General features: G+C 37.9%; 1 protein-coding gene across 1 annotated transcript in view; it reads right to left on the reverse strand.

Annotated features, from left to right (window-relative positions):
• LOC124642183 (lachesin-like) overlaps positions 1-15,192 on the reverse strand; it is a 40,077-nt gene extending 24,885 nt beyond the window's left edge. The window contains exons 1-3 of the mRNA XM_047180495.1: positions 15,117-15,192; positions 9,207-9,418; positions 7,635-7,848 (exon numbers count right to left, since the gene is read on the reverse strand). Of these exons, the coding sequence (XP_047036451.1) occupies positions 7,635-7,848; positions 9,207-9,418; positions 15,117-15,192 (502 nt within the window). The remainder of the gene's footprint in view (positions 1-7,634; positions 7,849-9,206; positions 9,419-15,116) is intronic.
• Between the last annotated feature and the right edge of the window lie 10,142 nt (positions 15,193-25,334).

Consider the following 25,334-nt stretch of genomic DNA (forward strand, 5'->3'; position numbering starts at 1 on the left):
TATAGTCACCACAAAATATATGTAGGTACTTATGTTTTAAAGTTGAAGAGTTTCTGACCTCAGAATTCCGGGATTGAAAAATTGTTTCAGTGTTGGCTAGACTATTTATCGAGGAAGGCTAAAGAGCATATTTCATCCGGATGCATGAAGAAGTTCCCGCGAAATACGGAAACCCCTGGCGGAATATTGTTTTAAGAAGCAGACTCCAATATCGATCGTTAGAGTATCTCAGAGCAGATTGGTCAATTCAGAATGTTAAACAAAATCCTAACCACATCTGAAGTTTGAAGATCTTTCCTTTTTCTAAAATCGGTAAAAAGTGTATAAATTTCAAAACCTAAAAATACCCTTCTGTAGTCAGGTAAATTTATATCGCAATAACCAAAGCAAAAACGTATTTATTTGGGCAAACAAACCGAATCAGAACAAATCTATTTAAACCAGTTCTATTTATTTAGACACGCTTCAAAAACTCCGTTATACGCAGTCTATAAAAAAGGACTGATGCTAAAAAAGGAACCGTGGGATTACCTGTGTTATGCCCTAAAAAAATATCAGCAATAACTTTTTCTATTATTTTTAGTTTACAAAGGTATTTGGCTTATCATCCGCTCAATTTATTTCATAGCTTAGGTAAGTAGAATAATTGTTTTGGAAAATATTTACAATGAAAATGCTGATATTGTAGGTATTGGATTTTATTCTTACTATCAGTACTTTTACTATTTATTTGTAGCCAGTAGCCAGTTTAAGAAGTAAAGTGAACTGAATTTGTTCATTACTCTTTTACACATGAACGACTGAACTAATTTGGTTGAATTTTCGCACTAGGGTAGATGGTATTTTGGAAACGACGATAAGACACTTTTGTATGTTTTCGGAGCCTTAAAAGTTTAAACAAAAAAAATATAGATATAGTATAGATTCCACACGGCCTAATTCGTAGGCGAAATCTTACAGTTATAAATCTAACAGAAGTTCCCTCATAAATTAATCTGTATAAAGGTAAATATGACTCAAAATAGAATGTAAAACATTTTGCATTTCCTATAAAAAACAACATTGTTTCATGTTTCTTGCTACTAAATAATGAATGTTGGCAAGTTTTCAAACGCGAGCCGCGGTGCCAATCGTCGACTTTTGCAGTTTTTCAGTAGTTCTAAGTCTTTATAAGTGATTGCGTGATAAAATACATGGATAGAAATTATTGTAGGCATACTGTGTGACTAATATAAAACGCGTAATATTGTTGAATTTTTTATTATGGCGCAGTGTCTTAAAGTATTGTTGCCTGAGGCATTGCTCATATCTTCTATTTGAATAAAACGCTAAGTTGGAAATAACTTTCACGGTCACGTATAACCTCAAAAATGAGCATAAAAACAAGAAGATAGAAGATTTACAACCCTGCAAGATATAATTTCAAAAATCGCTTATGCTGGCTAGGGCTTTTGAAATACGTAAGTGTATAACGGTTTTATATGTATTTACTTTTTAACCAAAAGGTTCATAACACGTTGTTGTTGAAAAACATTTGCATACGCTATGTGTTGTCATCGCCCCCGTTAAGGTACTACGAGTTTCTACTAGTACTACTTACAACAGCGTCACCCACGTCTACACCCAATGTTCCAAATACGGAACTGCAAAAACACACCCACTATACCAATGCTTATCTCATTAAAACTTTCAACAAACCTGCTGCAGACGCACTCTAGTTTGGTAACAGTACTAAGAGCATTGAGAACAAAATCACTAACAGAGGTGCCATAACGGAGTTACCGCGGCCCAGGTACATAAAAGGCCTACGACGGAACACTACAGTTTTAGTCAGTAAGAGTCTGACACTCCCCAACCGCTGCTAACAACACAGCGGGAAGGGAACATTTGATGGTTCCATAACGGAAAATCTCCTAAGAAAGTAGCGCGTCAAAATGCGGGTGTCCTTGATAATGTTGTTGTCTCCGCTCTTATACGCCTTCTTGGAACCAAATTTTTGTCATACCAAAAATCATAGACAGATGTCTCAAAGAACCCAAACGCCTCGTTAGTTCACTCGTAACTGATCGTTTTGGTCATGCCCACCGTACGTATTTGACCTATAAGAAGGCCTTGACCTACCTGCATTATGGTATCTCCGTTCATCTTTCTTTACTCTGTGACTACGACGAAATTCCACCAAGTTTCTATTAGACGTTTTAAGTAATTCCGAGGAATTTGAGTGCTCTTTACAAGAAAATTGGTATAGTTCGGAGATGGTGAAATGGAAAGGAATATTTAGTTTAGAGTTTTTGTTTGAAATTGCATGGTTTCGAAGTTATAGGTCTTGCTTTTGAGCATAGGGTCTCGTGTTTCGAATATATTTTGTCTGTGAAATGGGTGACGGGTAAGTGAGTGATAAAGACTATGTAAGAAATATCAAATGTAAAGATTAAATTGCTTAGATATTTAGATGTAGGACATTTTAACACTTAACGCTAATATTAGATTCACGTGTAACTAAGTATGTAAGAAAAACTTGGCATCTAAATTTGACCCACATGACGTGACGATGACAATACATGACTAGCTAAGAACCTTTCAAAAAGCGTGATTTTTAAACTATTTATATTTTATAGTAGTTTATATAGCACAACTAAAAATCTCATCACCTATGTGTAAAATATCTTTGCACAACAATGAGACACTGACATGTATGCATAAAATATCTTTGCCATATAATGAAACACAGTGTGCAATTGATGATGATGATGTCCTCCTAGCCGATAATCGGCTACGGCGGCTGTTCTCATGTAAGGAGATAAGCCAACTGTGCAGGACATATTATAGTGACACAGACACAGGTGCACTCCTTATTCCTTCACTCTCATAGCCCGATGGGACGGTAATCCGACACGACCGGAAAGAGATCAGGCGCAGGACCGACATTTACATGCTCTCTGATGCACGGGTGTATCAATCACCAGCTTCCAGGCTCCGGGCTGCTTTGTGAAAGTCTTCTAAAACCCACAAAGCGATTTCGGCCCCACTCGGGAATCGAACCCGAGACCTCGTGCTCAGCAGCCGCACTTGCGACAACTCGACCAACGAGGCAGTGTGCAATTAAAATTTATTTAAGACAAAAAAAATGTTCTAAGCCACAGTGAAAAAACATAATATCGTGGTACTCACATCACTAACCTTAATACACATATTTTCTCAGATAAGCAAAACCCCAACATTGCAAAGATGCTTTAAAACCCAGGTATAAAATTGTCGTAAAAATCTCCGTGAATTTAGGTCACAAAGTTAAGTGAAATGCTTAAAATCTTCTCGTCGAGAAACGTCTGAACGTTTTAAATACCACAAAGTAGTAGCAAATGGAATGGTTGGAAGATATTTTTAATATGATGCAAAAAATATTCCAAGATCAGATGATATTAAATATATATGTATTCGTTGCGATTTATCCATTAGTTTTGACAACCAGATTCATTTTTTTTACATAAATTATTTACAAATATAGGCTAGCTTTTGGCCAATATTTTACGTAAAGACTAACTCTAGTGTGGTCATAACTCAGAGATAGAAACTCCCAATTAGTACTTACAGAAAACACTATTTACTAAGTGATATGGCGTAAAAATTGACCCTAAAGTACTACACAATATATGTAATGCCCTGTTTTATTTGTGTACTTAACACTTAAAAAAATCTCGTCCATTTTCCATACATACGCCTCCTTCTTTAAAATTTCAACAGCCGCACAAAACCTCCGTTCGCTCCACAATCTGTGTCGCCCCTCTCGCTACGTGTAATTGGACGGGAAGAAAGGATTATCTCAAGCACGGCCGTATCAATTCCAGTGTACTTTCTGAAATTGTCTTCGCAAATGTCAGGTTGCGTATTTCCATGTTTGAATACTTCAAATGGGAAACAGGAATGAAATACCTATATGATATGGTTTTGAAATATAAACTCTTTTGAAAAAAAATCACAGGTAAGGTACATTAATCGTTAGTTAAAACTGCACTATTAGTTTTCTGAAAATCACTTCAAAGACTTTTCAAAACGCCGACGAACTTTCTACCAGGAATTAGTCCAAAACAAGGATTAACCAATTTCTTAGCAATTTTACAAAAAAAAAAACAAATTTAGAATACGCTCTCACGCATGCTTGGCTAATTTTATTGATGCTAGTAACATACTACAGTCATTAAACCCTTTGAAGTACACGTAAAGTCCTTAAAACGAAGATTTCGCATAGGTGCCCACTTTTTTTGCAAAAGAGTGTGTGTAGGAATGAAGAATTGAAGTGCCTATGTATTGGTTTTGATCGTGTGTGTTTTGTTTTTGGTGATTGGTTCAATTTAATATAAAGGGATTTTGAATTTTTACGAGTTGAGGCGACGGCAATTGTTTTACTTTTTTTTTTAAGCAGAAACATTCAGTCATTTAGTAGGCAGTTGCTCCTTGTAAAACCCTGGTAACAGCTGTATCCACGTTAGACTGGAAGCCGACCCCAACATAGTTGGGAAAAAGCTAGGTTGATGATGATTCGTCAACAATGCGGATGGTAATTTTATTTTCGGTTAGAATTATACGAAGTCGAGAAGATAATAATTGATTTTGATTGATGATTTTTGGGATTTCATGAATTTTTGTCATCTGGGGAGCTAAATATTCATATTGAGTTACAAAAAGCTATTGCCATATTGACATTAAATTCCCAAAAAAGAACATTCGATTTTTTGCCGTCCAAGGTGAACTTCATAAGGCAAAAAATACAACCCTAAAATAACCCACCTTTGAATATACGGCACAAATAAATAATTGAAACCGGGGCCAACGTTCATAAAATCCTTCTAAAACAAAACACAAGCGTTAGAGCCATTTATTTTTATGGCAACACAGCTCCCGACGCAGACACATTTCACGTAAAGATCATATTTCATATCTCAGGATATTTGCTAACACGACGACCACAGAGTAAATATATCAGTAGAAACGTGCCTCTAACATGTGGCAACATTCTTATGCATAGAAAATATGAAAAACAATGAATAGTTAATATATGCAGCTGTTGTAAGTGAACGTGCTGGCAACATTGATATAATGTAAAGAGGTTTTTTACAAAGAAATGCGATGCGATATTTTGCGGGAATATTGTGGAGCGCGGTCAGAATCAAATGATATTGTCTATGGTAACTTTGTATGCAGATATTGTGTTGTATAAGAAACCAATTTGTTGTAGAGCTTGTCCGTGCAATGTTCAGTTTGAAGCAATATGATTTGCCAGGGCAATGCCACTGCTTGTCATATTGAGAACCTCGCTATCAAAATTGGATTGACAAGTATTTAAATATTATAAATATCAAATTCAACATTAGCATCTTGATTAAAAAATCTTACGAAGTAGTCTATCATCATTGTAACGTTTTATTATAGAAGATAGAAAAGTTTTAAAGATAGTCTGATATGACCATGAAAAACTTTAAGCAGAAAAAAACTACTTTAATAACATATCTAAAACCCTCTCTCTATAAGTCTGACAAATCCTATGCTGAACCCGCATCAAAATCAATTCTACCAAACGAAAAATACATATAAACCCTTAAACAGACATAGACCCAAAAAACTGTCAGTCTCCTTGTTTTGAAGTGTTAAAATTTAAAAAGGCAACACCATTTTATTACAGATTCATACATAGAACCACGTTATAAAATCAATTAAAGTTTATCCAACACAGAATAAGGAGGTATGTACTAGCCGTGCCGGTGACGTGAATAAGGCGATTTACCTTCATAAGATGCGACAACAAGAATATTGGATACCTTTTTATCCTGCTCGCATGGGTATTAACTTCATGTATAGAATCTAGGGTAAAAAGACATTTTTAGGGGTAAAAAATCTAGTCTTAGTTTTATTACAGCGAATTTTGTAACTTAGATCTATTTATATAAGACATACCTAAATATATTTTACTAAATGTTCAAGTCATCATCTGTATAGTCTTTTACCAGCTATGTTGGGGTCGGCTTCCAGTCTGCAGCATGCTGGATGCAGCTGAGTACCAGTGTTTTAAAAGGAGCGACTGTCTATCTGACTTCCTCAACCCAGTTACCCGGGCAACCCAATACCCGTTGGTAAGACTGGTTTATGGAGGCAACCCAGCACCCTTAGGTAAGACTGTTGTCAGACATACTAGCTTCTGACTAACTGTAACGAATGCCAAGGATGTTCAGTGACAGTTATTGCTGCCCAAGAAATACTTAGAAAGTACAAACAAACTTCTTATTATATTAGTGTATACTAAATACTACACCAGCTGATGTAGTAGTAGCAAAAACTTGAGTATAGAAATGAAATTTTAAATCACAAATTCACTAAGATTTTTATCAATCTGATCAATTGCGATACAGAAATAACCTTGGTTAAACCCGCTATAATAATTTCCAAGGTTGCATTTCCATAAGCAATTCTATCAAAATCGGTTGGTTCTATTTTTCTAAAGTTTCATTAGTATACTGAAAAATCTACTTCAATCCATTCTATGGTTGAATCTACATACTGCAATCAATTCTATAGTTTACTTGAGTCCATTTATATTCCAAATTCCGTCTTATTTGTTCATAATATATTTTATCATGTCTTTTAGAAACAGATAGACAAAATTGCGCATTTTATAAAATTGTTTAAAAGATAGGTTTTCATTTTCGTCTACTTTTCTTCCACAATTTTTATCATTTTTATTAACATCTTAACTGTTTATGAAGGCGTCCATTTTTCTCAATTCTCTATTAGAGCACAAAGTAAACAGTCGCCCGAGAGTTGGCCCAATGTTTGGCAAAAATTATTTCGGTCGTGAATTCAATCAAAGTTTTCAATCGGTCTGATACCGGCTAAATACCTGATCTTTATAAGTACCTCAAGTAAATTTGACGCTAAAGGCTTCGTACATAAATACATCTAAAGTGCCGAAGACAAATATTTTTGTCACCTGTGACCTGAAAAAACATTTTGAACAAATTGCCTATCAAATTTTAGTGCCCATCAACAATCTTAGATAAGATTTATTACTTTGAATATACAGCTAGAGATTATATACTTTAAGTATGAGAAGTTTATGTCTGTAGCCTCAAGGCATCGAAAGTTATTGCTTAATCAAAATTATTGTTTCAGATTAAGTTACTTATCAATAATAGTGATGTTATCAAAAGTTGATGTTAATCCTTTTAATTTTTAAGCAATAGTTTAATGTCTTTTCTGATATAAAAACTACCAAACATGTTTGTGGACAATTTAGCTATACCATCGTTGACCAGTAAAAGACACCTACATTTTATCTAAGTTACCCAATTGCTTGGTAGCAAAGTTTACTCTCTAATTAATAAATTGGACCTACCAAAATTAAATAAGGAGCAATTAAAAATCCGCAGGACAATAATGCTGTGTACGTGTAATAAGATGATAATTCGATTTCTAACGCAAAAATCAAAATTTTAAATCGTCGTAAGAATTTCAAAGTTACCCAAAACTAGGCTTGTATCCTGGGCACGATTTATCTGTCACGTGCTACATCAGCTCATTGGACAAAATGCCAAATTGACTTAAAGAAATGTAAATTGGAATAACTAATGCCAAAATCCACTTACCAACAACACTAAGATGGACCCTCCTAACTAAAGGAGGGTGCGTAGAAATCTGACACTCGTAGAACCCCTCATCTCTTTCACTGACGTACTGGATGAGGAGTCTCCAATCGTTGGGATGTTCAAAGGCTAAGGAATAGCGGGAGTCAGCTGAATAAGTGTGACGGCCGAAGGATAGGAGGTGAAGTTCTTCGCCGCGGCGACGTACCCAGGATATCTGGAAGAGAACAATTGGATCAATGGTTTTGAATTCAGGAGGGATGGGTATCCCATAGCGCGAAGTTTTTTTTTATGTGATAGGAGAACAAACAGACCAGAGGAGTCGCAAGTTGTCAGTCTTTTAAATAAAGCCTTTTTTGAAGGTTTAATCGATGGTCCCCCATAGCAACAAAAAAATCGAATTTCGTTACTCTGGTCTCCGCTCTCTTAGTAGCTTGTCAGTTCTATATCTAAGATCTGCCAATTTCTTTTTCTTGTGAGAATTGCTCAATATTATTATCCTCCTAAGACCATGACCTAAATCTCTACTTACAATCTGCTGCGTCAAATATCGTCACCCAGAGCCACTCATACTATGATGAACATACATAATATAGTGAGTCATAAGGACAGATAGAGGACAGTCTCATTACATCAAAGAAAATTACCAAGTCCTGAGCTAGAATTTTAAATAAGATAAGAGCTCTATACACTAGAAGGTATGCATTAAAAGGAAAAGAGAAAATTTTATACCTGTACATGTTGTCACAGCAAAAACCACTCTAGCAAACATTTATAAGTAGAGTAGTTCCTAGTTTTATGACCTCCGTAACATCATAATTCTAATGCATAAAGTAGAAGCATTAATAAACCTTCTCATTGTTTGTATTATAAAATGAGAGAGATGTTTAACTTTGAGTCTCACATACCGTAATGGGTGTCTGCGGTTCTTTGCAGCGTATAATCTAGTTGATATAAAAGGATTTAATATTGTATGAAGTTGTGCGCTAGTGTCACTTACAACTAAGCTGTGTTTTGGTGCAATCTTGAGACTGTACCACATACGTAGTTTTGGTATAAACTATTTAAGCTGACGCTTTTAAACTCTATAGTTTTTATAGTGCTCTCTACAGGGCTTGCTTTTTCAAAGATTTTATTTAGCAAGCAGATTTTTGTCTCTTAAAATGTACTTAGATAAAAATGTTTCAGAAACTATCAATAATTATAATTCATCTATCACGTTTATTAAAATTTCCTAATCACTGATCTCGAAATAATCAAACGTTATTTAACTTAAAAGTATTTATTTCGCAGAAATTGCCTTTAATATGACAGACTTAAAATGATATTTAAGCAGTCCCTAAAATTGAGTGACATTACAATATTCATCATCCTAAGAGCCTTTTTCCCAATCATGTTGGGGTTGGCTTCCAGTCTAACCGGATTCAGCTGAGTACCAGTGCTTTACAAGAAGCGACTGCATATCTGACCTCCTCAACCCAGTTACCCGGGCAACCCGATACTCCTTGGTTAGACTGGTGTCAGACTTACTGGCTTCTGACAATCGTTCAAATTGTACCACTAAATTCAACTCACCGTCTTCTCCCCCAAATCATGAACTCGACAGTGTAGGTGCACTCTCGACCCAAGCTGAGCCGTCACATTATTAGTAGAAGCATCATCTTCGAAGAAAGGGAGCGGTTCCGAAGTAGTAGTAGACGGGTCATCATCGTGGTCTTCGTAAGTCTCCGTGAAGACTTCGTGCCAGAAGGGACCGTTGATGATCTTCTTGTCACCGGTTTTGAAATCTGTTGGCAAAACGAAAGGGTTACTTTAAAATGTGGTTTTATTGCCCAGTAGTACTTTCACTATAGCCATCATCATCTTCCGAGCCTTTGTCCCAACTATGTTGGGGTCGGCTTCTAGTCTAAACGAATGTAGCTGAGTACCAGTGCTTTACAAGGAGCGACTGCGCGTTTCACTATAGCCAGCGGTAAATATTTAATGATAGTCCCGTCTGTAACAGTATTTAGACTTTAGACGAAGTCTTATTGTAAACTGCTTTCCGCCAACGGTTCCAACCGCATCCTGAGGGAACCACTTCCCGTACTTGAATGGGGATGAAAGAATCCTATGTATGCGTCCAGGCTCTAAGATACGTCCCAGACAATTATGTGTAAAAATAAAGATTCACATATTTTATAGGTAACATCCAACGCAAAACAAAAGCCTACAAATTGGTTGCTTTTTTTTTTTCAAACTTCACGATCTTGCCCATGTCACTACCTGTCTCCTTTAAAGATAACCATAAACTACCTATAAGCCTTTTCCATGACTGCCAAATGCTCATAAAGCGAACATTTGTCATGGTACAAAAATATTTACTTCTCTTCATCACGATATTTCTACTTCGATTTGAATTGTAATGGTGGTTTTCTTTTTGGCTGACATGATTTTAGGTCATTACAAAAAACTTCCGTGTTTGTGTGATTGTTTCTTGACGAAAAAATGATATTTGTGACGGTCTTAAATTGACTAAAATATAAAATACAAAGTTTCAAATCGAAAAATAGTGTTAACTAGCTTTCTCCCGCGGTTTCACCCGCGGTTTCACCCGCGTCCCGTAGCCGGATGGTGACAAAAACTATCCTAAAACCTTATCTCGGGTCTAAGTTACCTCCCCTCTAATTTTCAGCCAAATCGGTCAAGCCGTTTTCATGTTATGTCGTGACAACGGAAAGCGGGTTTCATTTTTATATACATAGACAGAAGATTAGGTATCTTCTACGGAAGTTTTGTGTTACGAAAGCGGGTAAACCATAAGGCCTCATTTATGGAGACGCGGGGCGTCTCGCGTCGCGTATGGCGTGGTGTCTCGCAGCGCGTCGGACGTTTTTTCTGTTTACGGTGGGGCGGCGCGTGAAGCGGCACGCATCATCGCACGCGTAAAAACAAACTTATAGCCATATACGACCATGTTCATAGAGAAGCGAGGCGGGAAGCGTGGCGGTGTCCGCGGCGGTGCCCGCGGCGAATCCTCTAGCGTGTAGCGAAGTACGCGGCGGGCAACGCGGCGGGCAACGCGGCGGCGCACGCTCGCCTCGATCAAATCGACTAGTTTTATGTTGGCGAGAGATGGGAGCCATATTGTATTTAATATATAATAATTCACTTTTTAACATTGAATTTTCTCCTAAAAAAAAGTCGATCATATCATACTCCATTGCACGGTGACTACGTCTGTGTTGCATGATTTCTAAATAAGACTGACAGAAGATTCCGCCTCGGACATAGCTTCATCGAGAATTGCCGCTGCGTGCGCCGCCGCGATAAACGCCGCGTGGGACGCGTCGGTGCCATCCGCGGGCTCGGCCGCAAAAAACGCCCTAATTCAAACAAACGCGTCTAAAATCGCTTCTCCGTAAACGCACTCATACAACGCCATATCTTTGAATTCAGTGCGGGCCGCGCCGCTCAACGCAACGCGCGACGCCCCGCGTCTCCGTAAATGAGGCCTAAGTGTGTGTGTAAAATAAACATGCACATTATCTTTATATGACCCAGCGACTTGAATACTACTAAGCGCTCCCCAACTTAGGCATACTACGACAATGTTTATGTACATAACTTACACACACACAAGTATATCAAATAAAACATCTGTAAACAATACAGCAGAAATGAAATAAAACACTTAACACAAAACTGGGTAATAATTAATGGAATCTGTGACCAAGCAATAATAATTCCGTGGACAAAGAAGGTCAGATTCGCACAGGAAAATGCTACCGAAAATAATCTCCTCGTAGAATCCTTATCTAAAATTATTACATTCGTACCAAAAATATCGGGAATATCTTCGCCATTGTTCTTTAATTACTCTTTTCTAGTTTTATTCGAGCGCTGAAATTATTACCTATCTCATAAATTCTTTGGTCTACAAACGAGATTTATTACGCACCTTATTTTATTATTTATTGCTTACCAACTAAGGTTTTCTTGGAATTTCTGCTCAGAGCTACGAAGCATTTGAAAAGTATGGAGATCTCCTCATTGATTTTTGGTTCTATCTATTGGTAGACATGACTTATTCTAAAAAAGTTTGTTTGGATGCAAAGTCAAATAACGTTGATGAATTTTATTCAGAACCGAGAAATAATTCAGAAAGGAACAAAAGCAGCAAAAAGAAAAAAAAACCCTCAATGATAGCAGACGATAAAAACACTAAGCCGTAAGTCATGGAAGACCCTTAATTTCTGTCCCAAACAAGTTAAATAAATCTTAATTTTGCTCAAAACCACTTGCCTTTAAATAAGTGGCTTTCCTCCAAAGATTACATACTTTTTTCACAAAACCTTCAACATTAAGTACAAAAAAGCTTGGCAGAAGTCGGTCCTCTTCTTCAGGACTCGCAAAACTGTTATAAGGTACCTCTTAATTCTTCCCGCAATGGGCCCCAGACTTTCCTTGGGGTAAAAACTCACCCTAATTAGTAATTAGCCGGATTTTCTTTTAAATTCAACGTTTGCTTCTTAATTTGTGATTTTTTCTTTCTTCGGAGAAAATTCTCGCGTTTTTTTTTGTTTGTAAATATTGCTCAATTTGGGAGGTAATTTGACCTGTCTTAGATTGGAATTAAATTGGTGGAAAGTGTTTTTGAATTTAGAATACTGCTGCCGGCAACAGTCTTGTTTCTGAGTAGTACCTCCTTTGAGATCTTTGGTAGCGGGAATTACATCAAATTGTCTATCAAGGTAAGGAATTCCTTGAACATTTTATTTTTTATGAAGTTATACAGAGTGTGTCGTTCATAATCACATTAAATCCTATCACATATACTTTATGATATTCTATGGCGAATTGTAAAAAAAATAACCTAATCCATTCAGTGGGTTAACCACAGGAGTCATTTTTCGTTTTTATAATTTACAAAATCATGTGTAAAGCAGAGATAAAGTTAGGAGTATCGAATGTTTTGCTCAGTTGACAGCTGTCAGTTTTCAAGGGAGAATTTCAGTTGTTTGTAATAACTGACTTTTATATGGTGTTTTAATTTTCGCACATTTTTATTCTATTTACTTTGTTTGAAAAATTCATTTTTTTTATTTTTACGTATATTTCTTTTTTATTTCTGTTAATCGACATATATTAACCAGTATATTAACGCATTTCATTTAATGTGATTATGAACGACACACCCGATATAATTCGACTTGGTTGGAACTAAATTGAATATTAGTCGTCTACCTATAAATTAGGCTCGACCTGTTATACTTTTATTTTTGACTAGCCGTTTTTTTTGACAGTTCAGTAGTTTCCCAGCTTTTAGGGTACAAACAAACAAACACACAACCAAATGTTTCCTCTTCATTCATATTAGTATACATGGTAGAGTCAATATCATAAAATATAACGTAATAGTTACAAAAATAATCAGACGTTCTATTCTCAACAAGTTTAGTAATCAATACTCGTGCGTCGTCTGAATATGAAAGAACTATTTGTCTATGAAAGCCTTATGAAAATTGTTCTAAATAAACACATAATATCAAGTTAGATTAAATTCAAGTCCATTAAAATATAATATGAATGACATTATAGAAGATGATATCATAGAATGTTAAAACAAAAAGAGGTCTAGAAAAAACGCTTTGAGTAAAGACACTCCATATTTATATCGTCATTTATGTCTATACAATGTCTGGTAATTTGAAAAACTAGAAACGGAACCCTAAAAAACGATTTCAATAATTCACCTTAAACTTTTTCTACTTCTAACAGACACCAGACACTACGCTGAAGACCGCATCAAAATCACACAAACATACTTACATACAGTTCAAACTTGCAACTTTTATTGAAGTCAGTTAATAGACTTATGAAAAATCAGATCAATCAAATCATCAAAAAGAGAATCAATTTGAATTATATTTCACCTCTACGGCCATAATATACAAGGTGTTGATTTGCATTTGTGCCATACGTCAGGAGGAGGACATGAAATACGTAAATAATCGATTGTAATTACAGTGGACGGGAAATAGCTAATACGCACGGCTTTTTTTGTCATTGTAATGTCGTAGCATTTCAGAAGTAATCCAATTTTATGAATGAAATTTATGAATGATCGTTACGTATGCTTTCTGTTTGGGTTTGTGTGAGGGCGGAGCACGGTTTTAAGGCCAGTAACACACGCGCCAAGTTTAAATACGGCTAGATGACATTGACGGATTTTCGAAAAAAAAAAAAAAATCAAAAATTTTCCTGCCGATTTTTTTGTTGATTTGGGTTGAGCATCATTAGTATAATTACGTCCTTGACTATGGCACGGATGCAAATCAACAGCTTGTAGGTATCTAACTGATCTAATAGTTCCACCACCTCTGTACCAATTATCTCAATTATTAATTCGGTAAGTGAGATCACAATAAAGAAACCAGCAAACACAATCCCATTTTTATATTAGTACATATTGATGTAGTTATTTGCGAAACTTATTTCTGTAATAACAACTGTCTGACACTATTATAAATGTTATACATTAATACTATTATCCCTTTTCTCAACATTCTATCGATCAAGGCTGTCTAGTCCGTTTATTGACATTATTAACTTACATCTTAATTGTATTGTTTGCTTTTCTTTTACTACTTCTATTAAAGTTATTTTATCTTTATCTTGTATTTGTTTAGTACTTATTTAATCACCCATTGTCTATCTAGCTTTATCTCGGCTACTGATAATAACTAACATCAGTTGTTTACCTTTACTTATTTATGTCTAAGAAAGGTAATATGATAACTCTTTGGAAAGACTTTCAGGGTAACGCCTGGATAACCTTCAAAAGCTTGTTTATGTATATTATAATATTTAGTCTTCCATTTCTATATTTGAAGGCGAAAAATGAAATGCTTAGAAAGATGGTTGCTAGTGAGATGACGTCATATAAAGAAATGTAAGAAAAGGTCGTACTATGCAAATTAAATTTACTTATGTGATGTCATTAAATAGAGAAGTATGGAAGAAATGACATGAATGCCGATCTTAAATGAGATTGGAGTAAACTAAAGGATAATGATATCCATATCAAAGTCCACTCGTGACTACGGTCGGAGCATTTTAACCGAAGCATCGGGGTAAGAAAAAAATGTTCGTACCTTTTTTAGATAGATAGATATATTCTTTACTAGCTTTCACCCGCGGTTTCACCCTCGTACCGTAGCCGGATGGTGACAAAAACTATCCTAAAACCTTTTCCCGGGTCTAAGTTACCTTCCCTCTAATTTTCAGCCAAATCGGTCAAGCTGTTTTCATGTTATATCGTGACAACGGAAAGCGGGTTTCATTTTTATATATATAGATTATGCACACCAATTAAAAATCAACAAGAACAAAACAGAAAATTTTGAAGTTGAAGAAGACACAATGGGCGGTCTTTAGGAAGGTATCGCGATTAAGTCCCGTAATTATGAACTTTATGTAGCTTAAAAATAAAAAGCACAATACCTGGTATCTGTGGAGCAATAACGCATAATGTCCTGGTGAGTACCGAGCAGAAGACCAAAAGACCAGCCGACGTCATCTTGTCAGCCCCTAGAGTTAGGAGCCATAGAGTTCATCTGGACAGCTGTCTCCGCTTCTGCAAAGATGGAGAAGACCATGTTAATTTATGGATGTGAGATACATTGATGATAATTTGTTTTTTTAAAAGGCTTATATGGTAAAAACTGAAATTCTCAATAACTCGATAGAGCCCGACAGGCGAATTATGATAAACTCTGACGGTCCCTCTTCCAAAAAAAGAATAGGCAACTTTTGACTGTTCTATTCGAAAAAAAGTCCTTAAAATATCCGCCTTTCAATAAATTGTCCCTGCAAATAAATGATGCACACAATTTTGTACTATAAACTTTGTTTGATTATAAAAATCTCGGCAATATTTTCGAGCTAGATACTCCACAACTAAAACTTCTAACATTCAAATATTAAATTCGTCTATTGCCCTAAACGACACACCAAGGTATCATCTCAAAGTCTCTTTACGACAATAAAAAAATTAGACCCTCCAAATTACACCAATCAAAAACATTGATCTTCCAAAGGTCCAACTACAGACCTATTAAAATGTCAGCTTACAATCTGCATAACATTCAAGACAAACATTATAAGGGAGATTCAGATTTGTAGCACTACGTTCATGGAGACCTCGTGGCTAATTCAAATCGATCGATCATAAGGTTCAGCAACACTTGGCACGTTAGGCCCATGGATGTGTCATGCGCATCTTGTCCTAACAAATTTTTCTGTGCTTCATAAGACACTATAAACTGTAGGTCCCGGCTGTCATTACTGGTAGTCTTAGACCGTTAAGTCTGACGCCAGTCTAACCAAGGGGTATTGGATTGCCCGGGAAACTGGGTTGAGAAGGTCAGATAAGCAGTCGCTTCTTGTAAGACACTGGTACTTCACTGTAGTTAGACCCCAATATAGTTGGGAAAAGGCTAGGCAGATAATCACCCTCCAAATTACACCAATCAAAAACATTGATCTTCCTAAAGCCCAACTACAGCGACGGCTTACAATCTGCATACCATCGGCAAGACAAACATTGTAAGGGGCGTTCAGATTTGTAGCACATATGTTTATGAAGAACTTGTGGCCAAGTCAAAACCGCACGGATCGATCGATCATAAAGTTAAGCAACGCTTGGCGCGGTCGGTCCGTGGATGAGTGACCATTATGTCATAAAGAGTTCTTCGGTATTTCGAATGGCACGATAAACAGTAGGTCCCGGCTATCATTTGAACATCTTTGGCAGTCGTTACGGGTAGTTCTAGACCAGTAAGTCTGACGCCAGTCTAACCAAGGGGTATTGGGTTGCTCGGAAAACTAAATTGAGAAGGTCAGATAAGCAGTCGCTCCTTGTAAACACTGGTACTTTACTGTAGTTAGACTTGAAGCTGACCCCAACATAGTTGGGAAAAGGCAAATCAGATGATAATAAGTCTCCAAATTAAACCAATCAAAAATATTGATCTTCCTAAAGTCCAACTACAACGACGGCTTACAATCTGCATACCATCGGCAAGACAAACATTGTAAGGGGCGTTCAGATTTGTAGCACATATGTTCCAGAAACTTCGGCCAGATTAAATTAGTTGCAAGTTCAAGCTTTATTAGAGTTAGTCGCGGTTGGAACATGATAGTTCGGATTTAATAACGTGAAACGGTATTAGAAAAGTGATGAAAATGGGAGTGTAGCTTAGGGTCTGTTGAAGATTTTTGATTTTGTTATTTTTGGACTCATCAATCTAACTCTTTCACATGCAATCACTATAGTTTTCTCTTTAGCACAGACAATCTATTAAACGGTAATGATTCTTTATATTCTATTTGTATGGGCCTTACTTTCCTGAAAAAAATAAATAATTCTTTAATCTGTATGGGCAGGAATTTTCAGTTATAAAACAAGATGAGTGATTGAAAAGCTTTGTTCAGTCAAAGGGCTAGGCTGTTAGATTGAACTGCTTTTTCAACCAGTTAGCTGCCACACACACTTACTGTCGTGAAAACATTGTCGAATATTCTCGCATTCAGAACTCCTAAACCAAAACAAACCAACGAAAACGTATTACACCTTAATTCAACACGAACATACGAAACAAAGAGCGATCGCATCCTAGACAGGACCATTCATTGCTAGCCACTTATCTTCTGCAACTAGTTAGAGTCAACTGAGAGAAACGAATTGCTCTAAATAATTGTATTCCGAATGCAAGTGAATTGCTCTGGAATTGCTCGGAACTGCTATTGCTTACATATAACAACGGTTAGGTAAAATAGTGTTGTGTCGCTTCTGTTTCGAGTTGGAACTTATTCTGTGGTGAGGACTTCTTATTGTTTTAGATACTTATTGTATTCCAATTTGGTTAAGCTTTTTTAACGTTTATTTTAAAAGAAGCGATAAAGGGCGTTTTGGGGCTGTCTTTTGATTTGTCGTATGAAAAATATTGATTATCAGCTTAGTTTTAAAATGCAGTTCAGACCTACCTATATATATTTTTAACGTCAATAAATTATCAATAAATTCAATCCTAACTACTTAATGCGATATACATATTTGTCTGTCTATTTATCGCGCTTTTACGCAAAAACCAGTAAACTACCAACTGCCAAAACCTAAGAAATGACATAAAATACTTTTTAATCGCTCCGAAGGAGTGACTATGGACTACATATATTTAAACTGTGCTATGGAGTAACTCATTCGAAACGGAGGCAGAACTATGTGAAACAGCCAGTCTACAATAAGAACAAATCCAATTCAAATCCCGAACATATTCGCAGTAATTTATCAAAGAGAAAGAATCTAAAAACATAGCTTGTTACTGTCTACAAAGAAAATTATAACAATATAATATACAGAAGAGAAAGAAACAAAAATCTGACGCAATCACGAACTCAAACCGTTTCATGTTTGACGAAAAATACGCGTAACGACTTATAGGCACGAATTGACAAGATGAGATTCTTAATTTTGTGACTTATGTGAAGAGATTTTTGCAAATAATGTACCTATTGTGTATGAATAAAATGCAGTGTTCTTCTAAAGTAATAATAATTTTATATTGTGTCACCGTTTCATTCAGTCGTGGTGGCCTAGTGGGCAAAGAACCAACCTCTCGAGTATGAAGGCGCGGGTTCGATTCCAGGTCAGGCAAGTACCAATGCAACTTTTCTAAGTTTGTATGTACTTTCTAAGTATATCTTAGACACCAATGACTGTGTTTCGGATGGCACGTTAAACTGTAGGTCCCGGTTGTCATTGAACATCCTTGGCAGTCGTTACGGGTAGTCAGAAGCCAGTAAGTCTGACACCAGTCTAACCAAGGGGTATCGGGTTGCCCGGGTTACTGGGTTGAGAAGGTCAGATAGGCAGTCGCTTCTTGTAAAGCACTGGTACTCAGCTGAATCCGGTTAGATTGGAAGCCGACCCCAACATAGTTGGGAAAAGGCTCGGAGGATGATGATGTGTCACCGTTTCATTCAAATTTTCTCAAAAGGGCTTTTCAGCGTGTTGGCTTTGGCCCCGCGTTCGCCGTCCAAAATGTCGAGACTCCTGCCGGGGCTGCGAGTTGTTCGCAAGAGATACCGCGGCCCTGGTACATAAAAGGCCTATGACGGAACACGACGGTTTTTAGTCAGTAAGAGTCTGACACTCCCTCACCGCTGCTAACCCACAGCGGGAGGGGTCATTTGATGATTTTTGACGTCGTTAAAAAAAATATGTCGAGACTACATACATGTACATAGTCCCATGGTCTGGTACATACAAGATTACATATATTAGAGAAGACAATTATTTTATTCGTTTGGTTCTAAAACTACTGACCCGTTTGAAAAATCTGTCACTGTTAAGAAGTTACACTGTCTCAGGTGACATAGGCTATACTTAAATAGAGCACTCCGAAATACCTAGGCTGACAATGACAAACTTTACGCTCTGAAAACAGTCTCTCTAGATTAGTATTGCTCTTTTTGGAAAATACTTCGCTCGGTTAGAAACAAAACAAACCGCAGAGGCAGGGAAAAACCTTGCCAGATTATAGTTTTTGGGCATAAAGCCAGCAAAATGCACGATAGAAAAAGGTTGAGGAAAACTGTGGACAGTCAAATCCTGGCCACTGATCCTGAGATCAAGTTTTCTAACTTTTCGCAATGCATCATATCTACACTTTTAATATTATAAAGCTGAAGAGTTTGGTTGTTTGTTTGAATGCGCTAATGTCATTCATAGTGTTAGATAACTGACTTATTGAGAAAGACTTCTTTTTCTTCTATTAAGATTACAGACTTCTTTTTATCCTGGTGCGCGGAGTAGTTCCTATTTAGCCAATATAATCGCTCCCAGAAGTTAGTAGAACTACTTAGGTATACAAGCTGTTGATTTGCATCCGTACCATATTCAAGGACGTAATTATGCTAATGATTCTCGACTAAAATCACCAAAAAAATTGGTACGTATTTTTTTTTTTTTAATTTTTTTTTCGGAATTCCGTCAATGTCATCTAGCCGTATTTAAACTTGGCGCGTGTGTTACTGGCCTTAAAACCGTGCTGCGCCCTCACACAAACGCAAACACAAAGCATACGCAACGATTATTCATAAATTTCACTCATAAAATTGGATTACTTCTGAAATACTACGACATTACAATGACAAAAATAGCAGTGCGTATTAGCTATTTCCCGTCTATTGTAATTCCAATCGATTATTTACGTATTTTATATCCTCCTCCTGAAGTATGGCACAAATGCAAATCAACACCTTGTATATAATATAAGTAACGTTATTTTTTTTTAAAGGAGAAAATTATAAAATTGAAAGGTATGTAAGGCTATCCAAATAAGTCAAAACATTTCCATCTTCATTTTGAAAAAGTATGAACACAGTTTTCTTTAAATCTACTTACAAAGCAATCCTTCCACAGATTAAATTCATATCATCACAAAATGATTACAAACACAAATGTCTATAACAGCCCGTTATCATCAATTTTACTTCGAATAGCAAATAAATAGCAGCGTTTTACCTGAAATAAAACGCATATTAAATACTTACCTTATTTGAAGCTTACTAGTTTGAGATAGGCACCTACGTGTTTTCCGCTTTTATCTCCGTCCTTTTCTACCCCATATCTTGCATCTCTCTCGCACACCGACCAGTTTCACTCCCCACCAGGCAGGAGGCGACGAGTGTTCTCGGCGGCCACAGTTCGTCATTGAGTCGAAAACACCAGGCAGAAATTAAAATGTAAGCTTCAAATAAGGTAAGTATTTAATATGCGTTTTATTTCAGGTAAAACGCTGCTATTAAATTCTTGACCGTTATTTGAAGCTTACTAGTTTGAGACGTGTTTGTTATCGCCTGGTGGAAGTGGACGCCAATGTGAGCAAAAGCACAATGAAATTGTGTATGTAAATAGGTACTTAGGTACACGAGTAATCACATGTAAGTATGTGTATTGCGTCCTGGAATACTAATGTAATCAAAGTTAACTGGTACTGGTACTCAGCTACATCCTGTTAGACTGGAAGCCGACCCCAACATAGTTGGGAAATGGGCTCGAAGGATGAGTAATAAAAATTAAAAGAGAGATGCAAGAACAAAAGCAAAATTGATTTCATTTTCTAATAGTAATTAACAAAAACATTGCGATACTTCTTAATAACAATAGTAACAAAAATATAGACATTAATCAGCTGGATTAATTAAATAATCGAGATAACTTGCTACTTCTATTTAGTGGGTATCTTTCCCTTCTGTAAAAATGGGCAAATGTATTGCCTGATCGCCAATTACCCTTTGCTAATATATCGTCCAAAAGTATATTGTCAACACAGATTTTGACGCTACCGCCGAGTGGAAGCTTCCTGGGGTTGTAGTTATTCCTGCCTCTTTTAACAATGTCTTAATCCACCCGCATCATCGTTCGGGTGCCTGCCTTTGGTTGGCCTCTAACGGATATAAATAAATTTAAGGAATTAGCCGATGTCCGTCTATCTTCTAACAAGGCTTTAGTCTTTCTGACCCAATACACTGGACTTAGATTTATATTTTCCTGATTATCCATCAAACAACAACCCGACTGCCTATGACTAGAACTGTCGGTCTTAGAGCCAAAGACTGGCCATAAGATTAAATTATCTTTGTTGTTTTTGAAATGTTCTGGGTCTATTGCAAGCAAGGAAAGATCATGGACTCGCCTTTCCGAAACAAGCTAGCAAAAGAAAGAGCAGCAGTGTGCCTGGAAGTTGCAAATGGATTATTCTCGTCTACGTTTACTGCACTTAAGTAGGTTACCAATTGGTCATTATTCCAGATGGACGGCTTCCCGGGGAACAGGTTTGCTCAGCGCTATTGATTTTAAATTGTGTCCGACTAGAACGTGTGAACCTAGCTCTCCAGTGGTTTCTGCATTGCATAGTGTAGCTATAACTGACTTGTGTAATAAAATAGTATTGTATGTTAGTTTATTTACTATGTGTAAGTCTGCTAAAAATTGGGTAAGTATAGGTCCAAATAGGGATTCAAGGATTCATAGGATCCAATTTCATACTTTTCGCCCCAATTTAACCATCGACTCCAAGCTGATTGATAAGTGTTGCGTGTGGATTGAAGAAGACTTCAGTCGGAGAGACTCCTTGTGCCTCCCCCCCCCCCATTTCCCAGACCTTGGCAGGGGGTATCCCCGTTGCTGTGTCTATCGGTTTCTGCTCGAGGTTCATCAGTGTGTAGGGTACTGCTAATGATCGGGACTTCAAATCTGCTCGCCAAAATACCTGGTGCCACCGAAGGAACTACTATGAGATTAACTCCCGTTCCTGAATTGAGATGACTGAGGACCTACGGTATAAGGTAAGGTGGCGGTAATACCCATGCTAGCGGGTAAGTCAAAACTTGAGAAAAAGGTATCGTGGAACCCCGCTTTCGGGTCCTTCAGATCTAGGGGCACGTAGTACACAACTATGTGTCCCTGGGCTCGCTTCGAGGCAAGTAGGTCCACTGCTGATACAAGATGCCACTCCGGTGGAGGTTTGTGTCGGGAGAGATGGTCTGCCTGACTGTTGAATAGGGCTGGTATATGATTCACGACGTGATAGATTTGATACAGCTCAAGATAACTGAATACTCTGTACGTCAAGTTCGGTAGGCTCCTTGATCGGGTGCCACCTTGATTTCTTAGATATGACACCACAGTCCCATTTTTGCATTGAAAAATGGCTGTTGATCTCTTTAGCAACTTGCCGTGATTTTCCAGTTAATACTGCAAGCATCTCTTTCAGATCGCAGTGAAAGCCTTTTTCTCTCTCGTTCCATGAACCCATTACGGGAGTTCCGTTCAGTTGTGCCCCCATCCTACATCGGAGGCGTCCGTGGTTATAAGGTGACAGGGAAGTGGCGAATGAATATCCAAGGTTTGGTGGCAGCTGACCAGCCACCACTTTAGATCTGCTAAGGCATCTGCTGGTAGGTTCAACATTGCTATACTCCATTCACCGAGCCGTGAGCCCACAATGTAACCAAAGAATGACACTTTTTCAAAATGGTGGGTATAACCCGACCGATGACAAAAACGTCACATTTTTATGTAAAATGTTCTTAGTATCGTGGTCTTCAATTAAGTAGGGTTCTATGTATGACAGTCAAGACTTCTAGGTTCATTTTACATGTAAACGATTTACTACATATTTCATTAAAATTAAGAAAATAATTTACGGCCTTTATTATACATATTTGATTTCAAATAAGTTTGAAAAGATTGCATAAGTTCCACAGACATCGTTCTAAAATATCATTTCTAATGTTGTCAGTATATTACTTTCGTAGTTATTTTTATAAAATATGATCATTACTTCAATCGTGACTTATAAGAACCCTTTTTATGGTTTGTTCACCGTTTGGCTCAAGGTTCCATGAATAGGGTAGGAATAGATTGCTGTTCAACACTGCATTGAGGAAAGTGAGGAGAGCCCGGTAATGCAGTCTGCCGTATGGAACAACGAAAACTTGCGAAGTTTAAAAGTCCTATCAAGCTATGCAGGTCTTCTAAGTTTGTCGTGCTGTTTGTCACGTAGTGCGTTTTGTCATTATCTTGTTGATAATGCTTGCGATTTATTCACTTGCCATCCAAAACGTGGTGCAAATGATCCCAAAGTAGGCAAATATATCTTGGTGAGCCACCAGAAAATCGAGATACACAATTATAAGTAACCCTTGAGTTTTCAAAGTTTGAGCCACCCAAATTGGTCACTGTGGCGAAGGTCTTGGGTGCCGTGCTTAAGCCAAATGGTAGGCACGTAATCTGAAGCAGTCTTCTTCTGTATACTAGTCGAAGAACATGTCTGTGACCTCCGGCTACCGGAAGGTAGAAGTAAGCCTGGGCGAGATCCACTTGCACAGCCATTCGTCTTTCTGAAGAAACTCTAGCACCCGAAAAACATTTATTAAACTGAAGGGTTCCGTAATTATGAACTTGTTGAGAACCTTGAGATTGAGTATTGGACGGTTCTTTCCGTCGCCTTTTGGGCACAAGAAACATATTGGAAAGAAAGCTGGCAGAATTTGCAGCTATCAATAGAACTTTTTGTTTTATCATTTGGGATATGACGACATCCATCTCTTTGGACTCTCTGGTCAAATCTGGCATTATCTATCAAAGGTGGCTCTTGGCCAATGGTATGCGATACCCAGTTATTATTTTTGACAAGAAAGGCGGAGCTCCCATTTCTTTCCATTGGTCTTGATATAATGTTAGGCAACCCGCCTGGAAAGTCATAACTTACGTGCCTTGTTGGACGCATCAAAGTCCGCCTGCGGTCCTGGACGCTTTCTGTTTCCTCTGTTGGACATGGTTCCTATTGTAATTTACTCGTGATATCCCAAGGGAGCTTTTAGAGTTTTGCGTCACACGCCATTCAGCGTGAGTGTGATTACCATTTCCCTTCGAGGGAAGGTTATAATGGCGACTCTTCGAAAGTCGATCCAAAAAGCCACCCTGCGAGGGTAGATTGCAATGATGGTACGACCCGCAACATGCATGATTGGTACCCTGCGAGGGTCCGTGATAATGAGCCGACCCCTGCGGGGGGTGGCTAGTATACTTACTGGTCCCTGCTTTGTAATGATGCTGCGACTCGCAAAATGCAAGATTGGTACCCTGCGCGGGTCCGTGATAATGAAACGACCCCTGTGGGGGGTGGCTAGTATACTTACTGGTCCCCACTTTGTAATGATGCTGAGTCTCGCAACATGCAAGATTGGTACCCTGCGCGGGTCCGTGAAAATGAGCCAACCCCTGTGGGGGGTGGCTAACATACTTACTGGCAGTCCTAGGCGGAGCGTACCAAGTCTTTCAAGGCCGAAAAGCATCACACGCCGAGATAATGAGCCGACCCCTACGGGGGGTGGCTAACAGACTTACTGGCAGTCCGAGGGGAGCGTACCAAGTCTTTCAAGGCCGAAAAGCATCACACGCCGAGATAATGAGCCGACCCCTACGGGGGGTGGCTAACAGACTTACTGGCAGTCCGAGGGGAGCGTACCAAGTCTTTCAAGGCCGAAAACCATCACACGCCGTGATAATGAGCCGACCCCCATGGGAGGTGGCTAACAGACTTACTGGTAGTCCGAGGGGAGCGTACCAAGTCTTTCAAGGCCGAAAAGCTTTCTTGACACCATCAGCCCTCTTCAAGTGCGGTAGTGATCAGTCCGAACTAAGGAGATGCTGGTTGGACCGCACCTCACACCATTCTTTTTTGTCAAACCGTTGAACGCCTTGCAGGATTGAACTAGGGCCACAGGTGCCTTAGGAACTTCGGGCTTGCTTTCTTTTCCATAGTCACGTGCACGGGCTGTGGTAGCTTTATTATTTACCGCATCTGTATTTGCTTTATAAGTCACTCATTCTGAAAACAAATTACTGAAAAAAAAGTACACGGAAGAAACTCGTGACAAAAAAGGGGTAGATGTACAAAATATTAACACTTGATTTCGCAAAATCGAATATCGAACGGTAAAACCGTTAACAAATTGTATAAAATATTATAAACTCACCTGTGTTCTGCGAGAGCACTGAGTTTATTTTTCAACGAAATACTACAGCGGTTGGTTAGACAACCTTCTCGGGCGGAAAACAAGACGCCAATGACGAACTGTGGCCGC

Source organism: Helicoverpa zea, chromosome 24, assembly GCF_022581195.2.
Source record: "Helicoverpa zea isolate HzStark_Cry1AcR chromosome 24, ilHelZeax1.1, whole genome shotgun sequence".
Taxonomy (NCBI): Eukaryota; Metazoa; Arthropoda; class Insecta; order Lepidoptera; family Noctuidae; genus Helicoverpa; species Helicoverpa zea.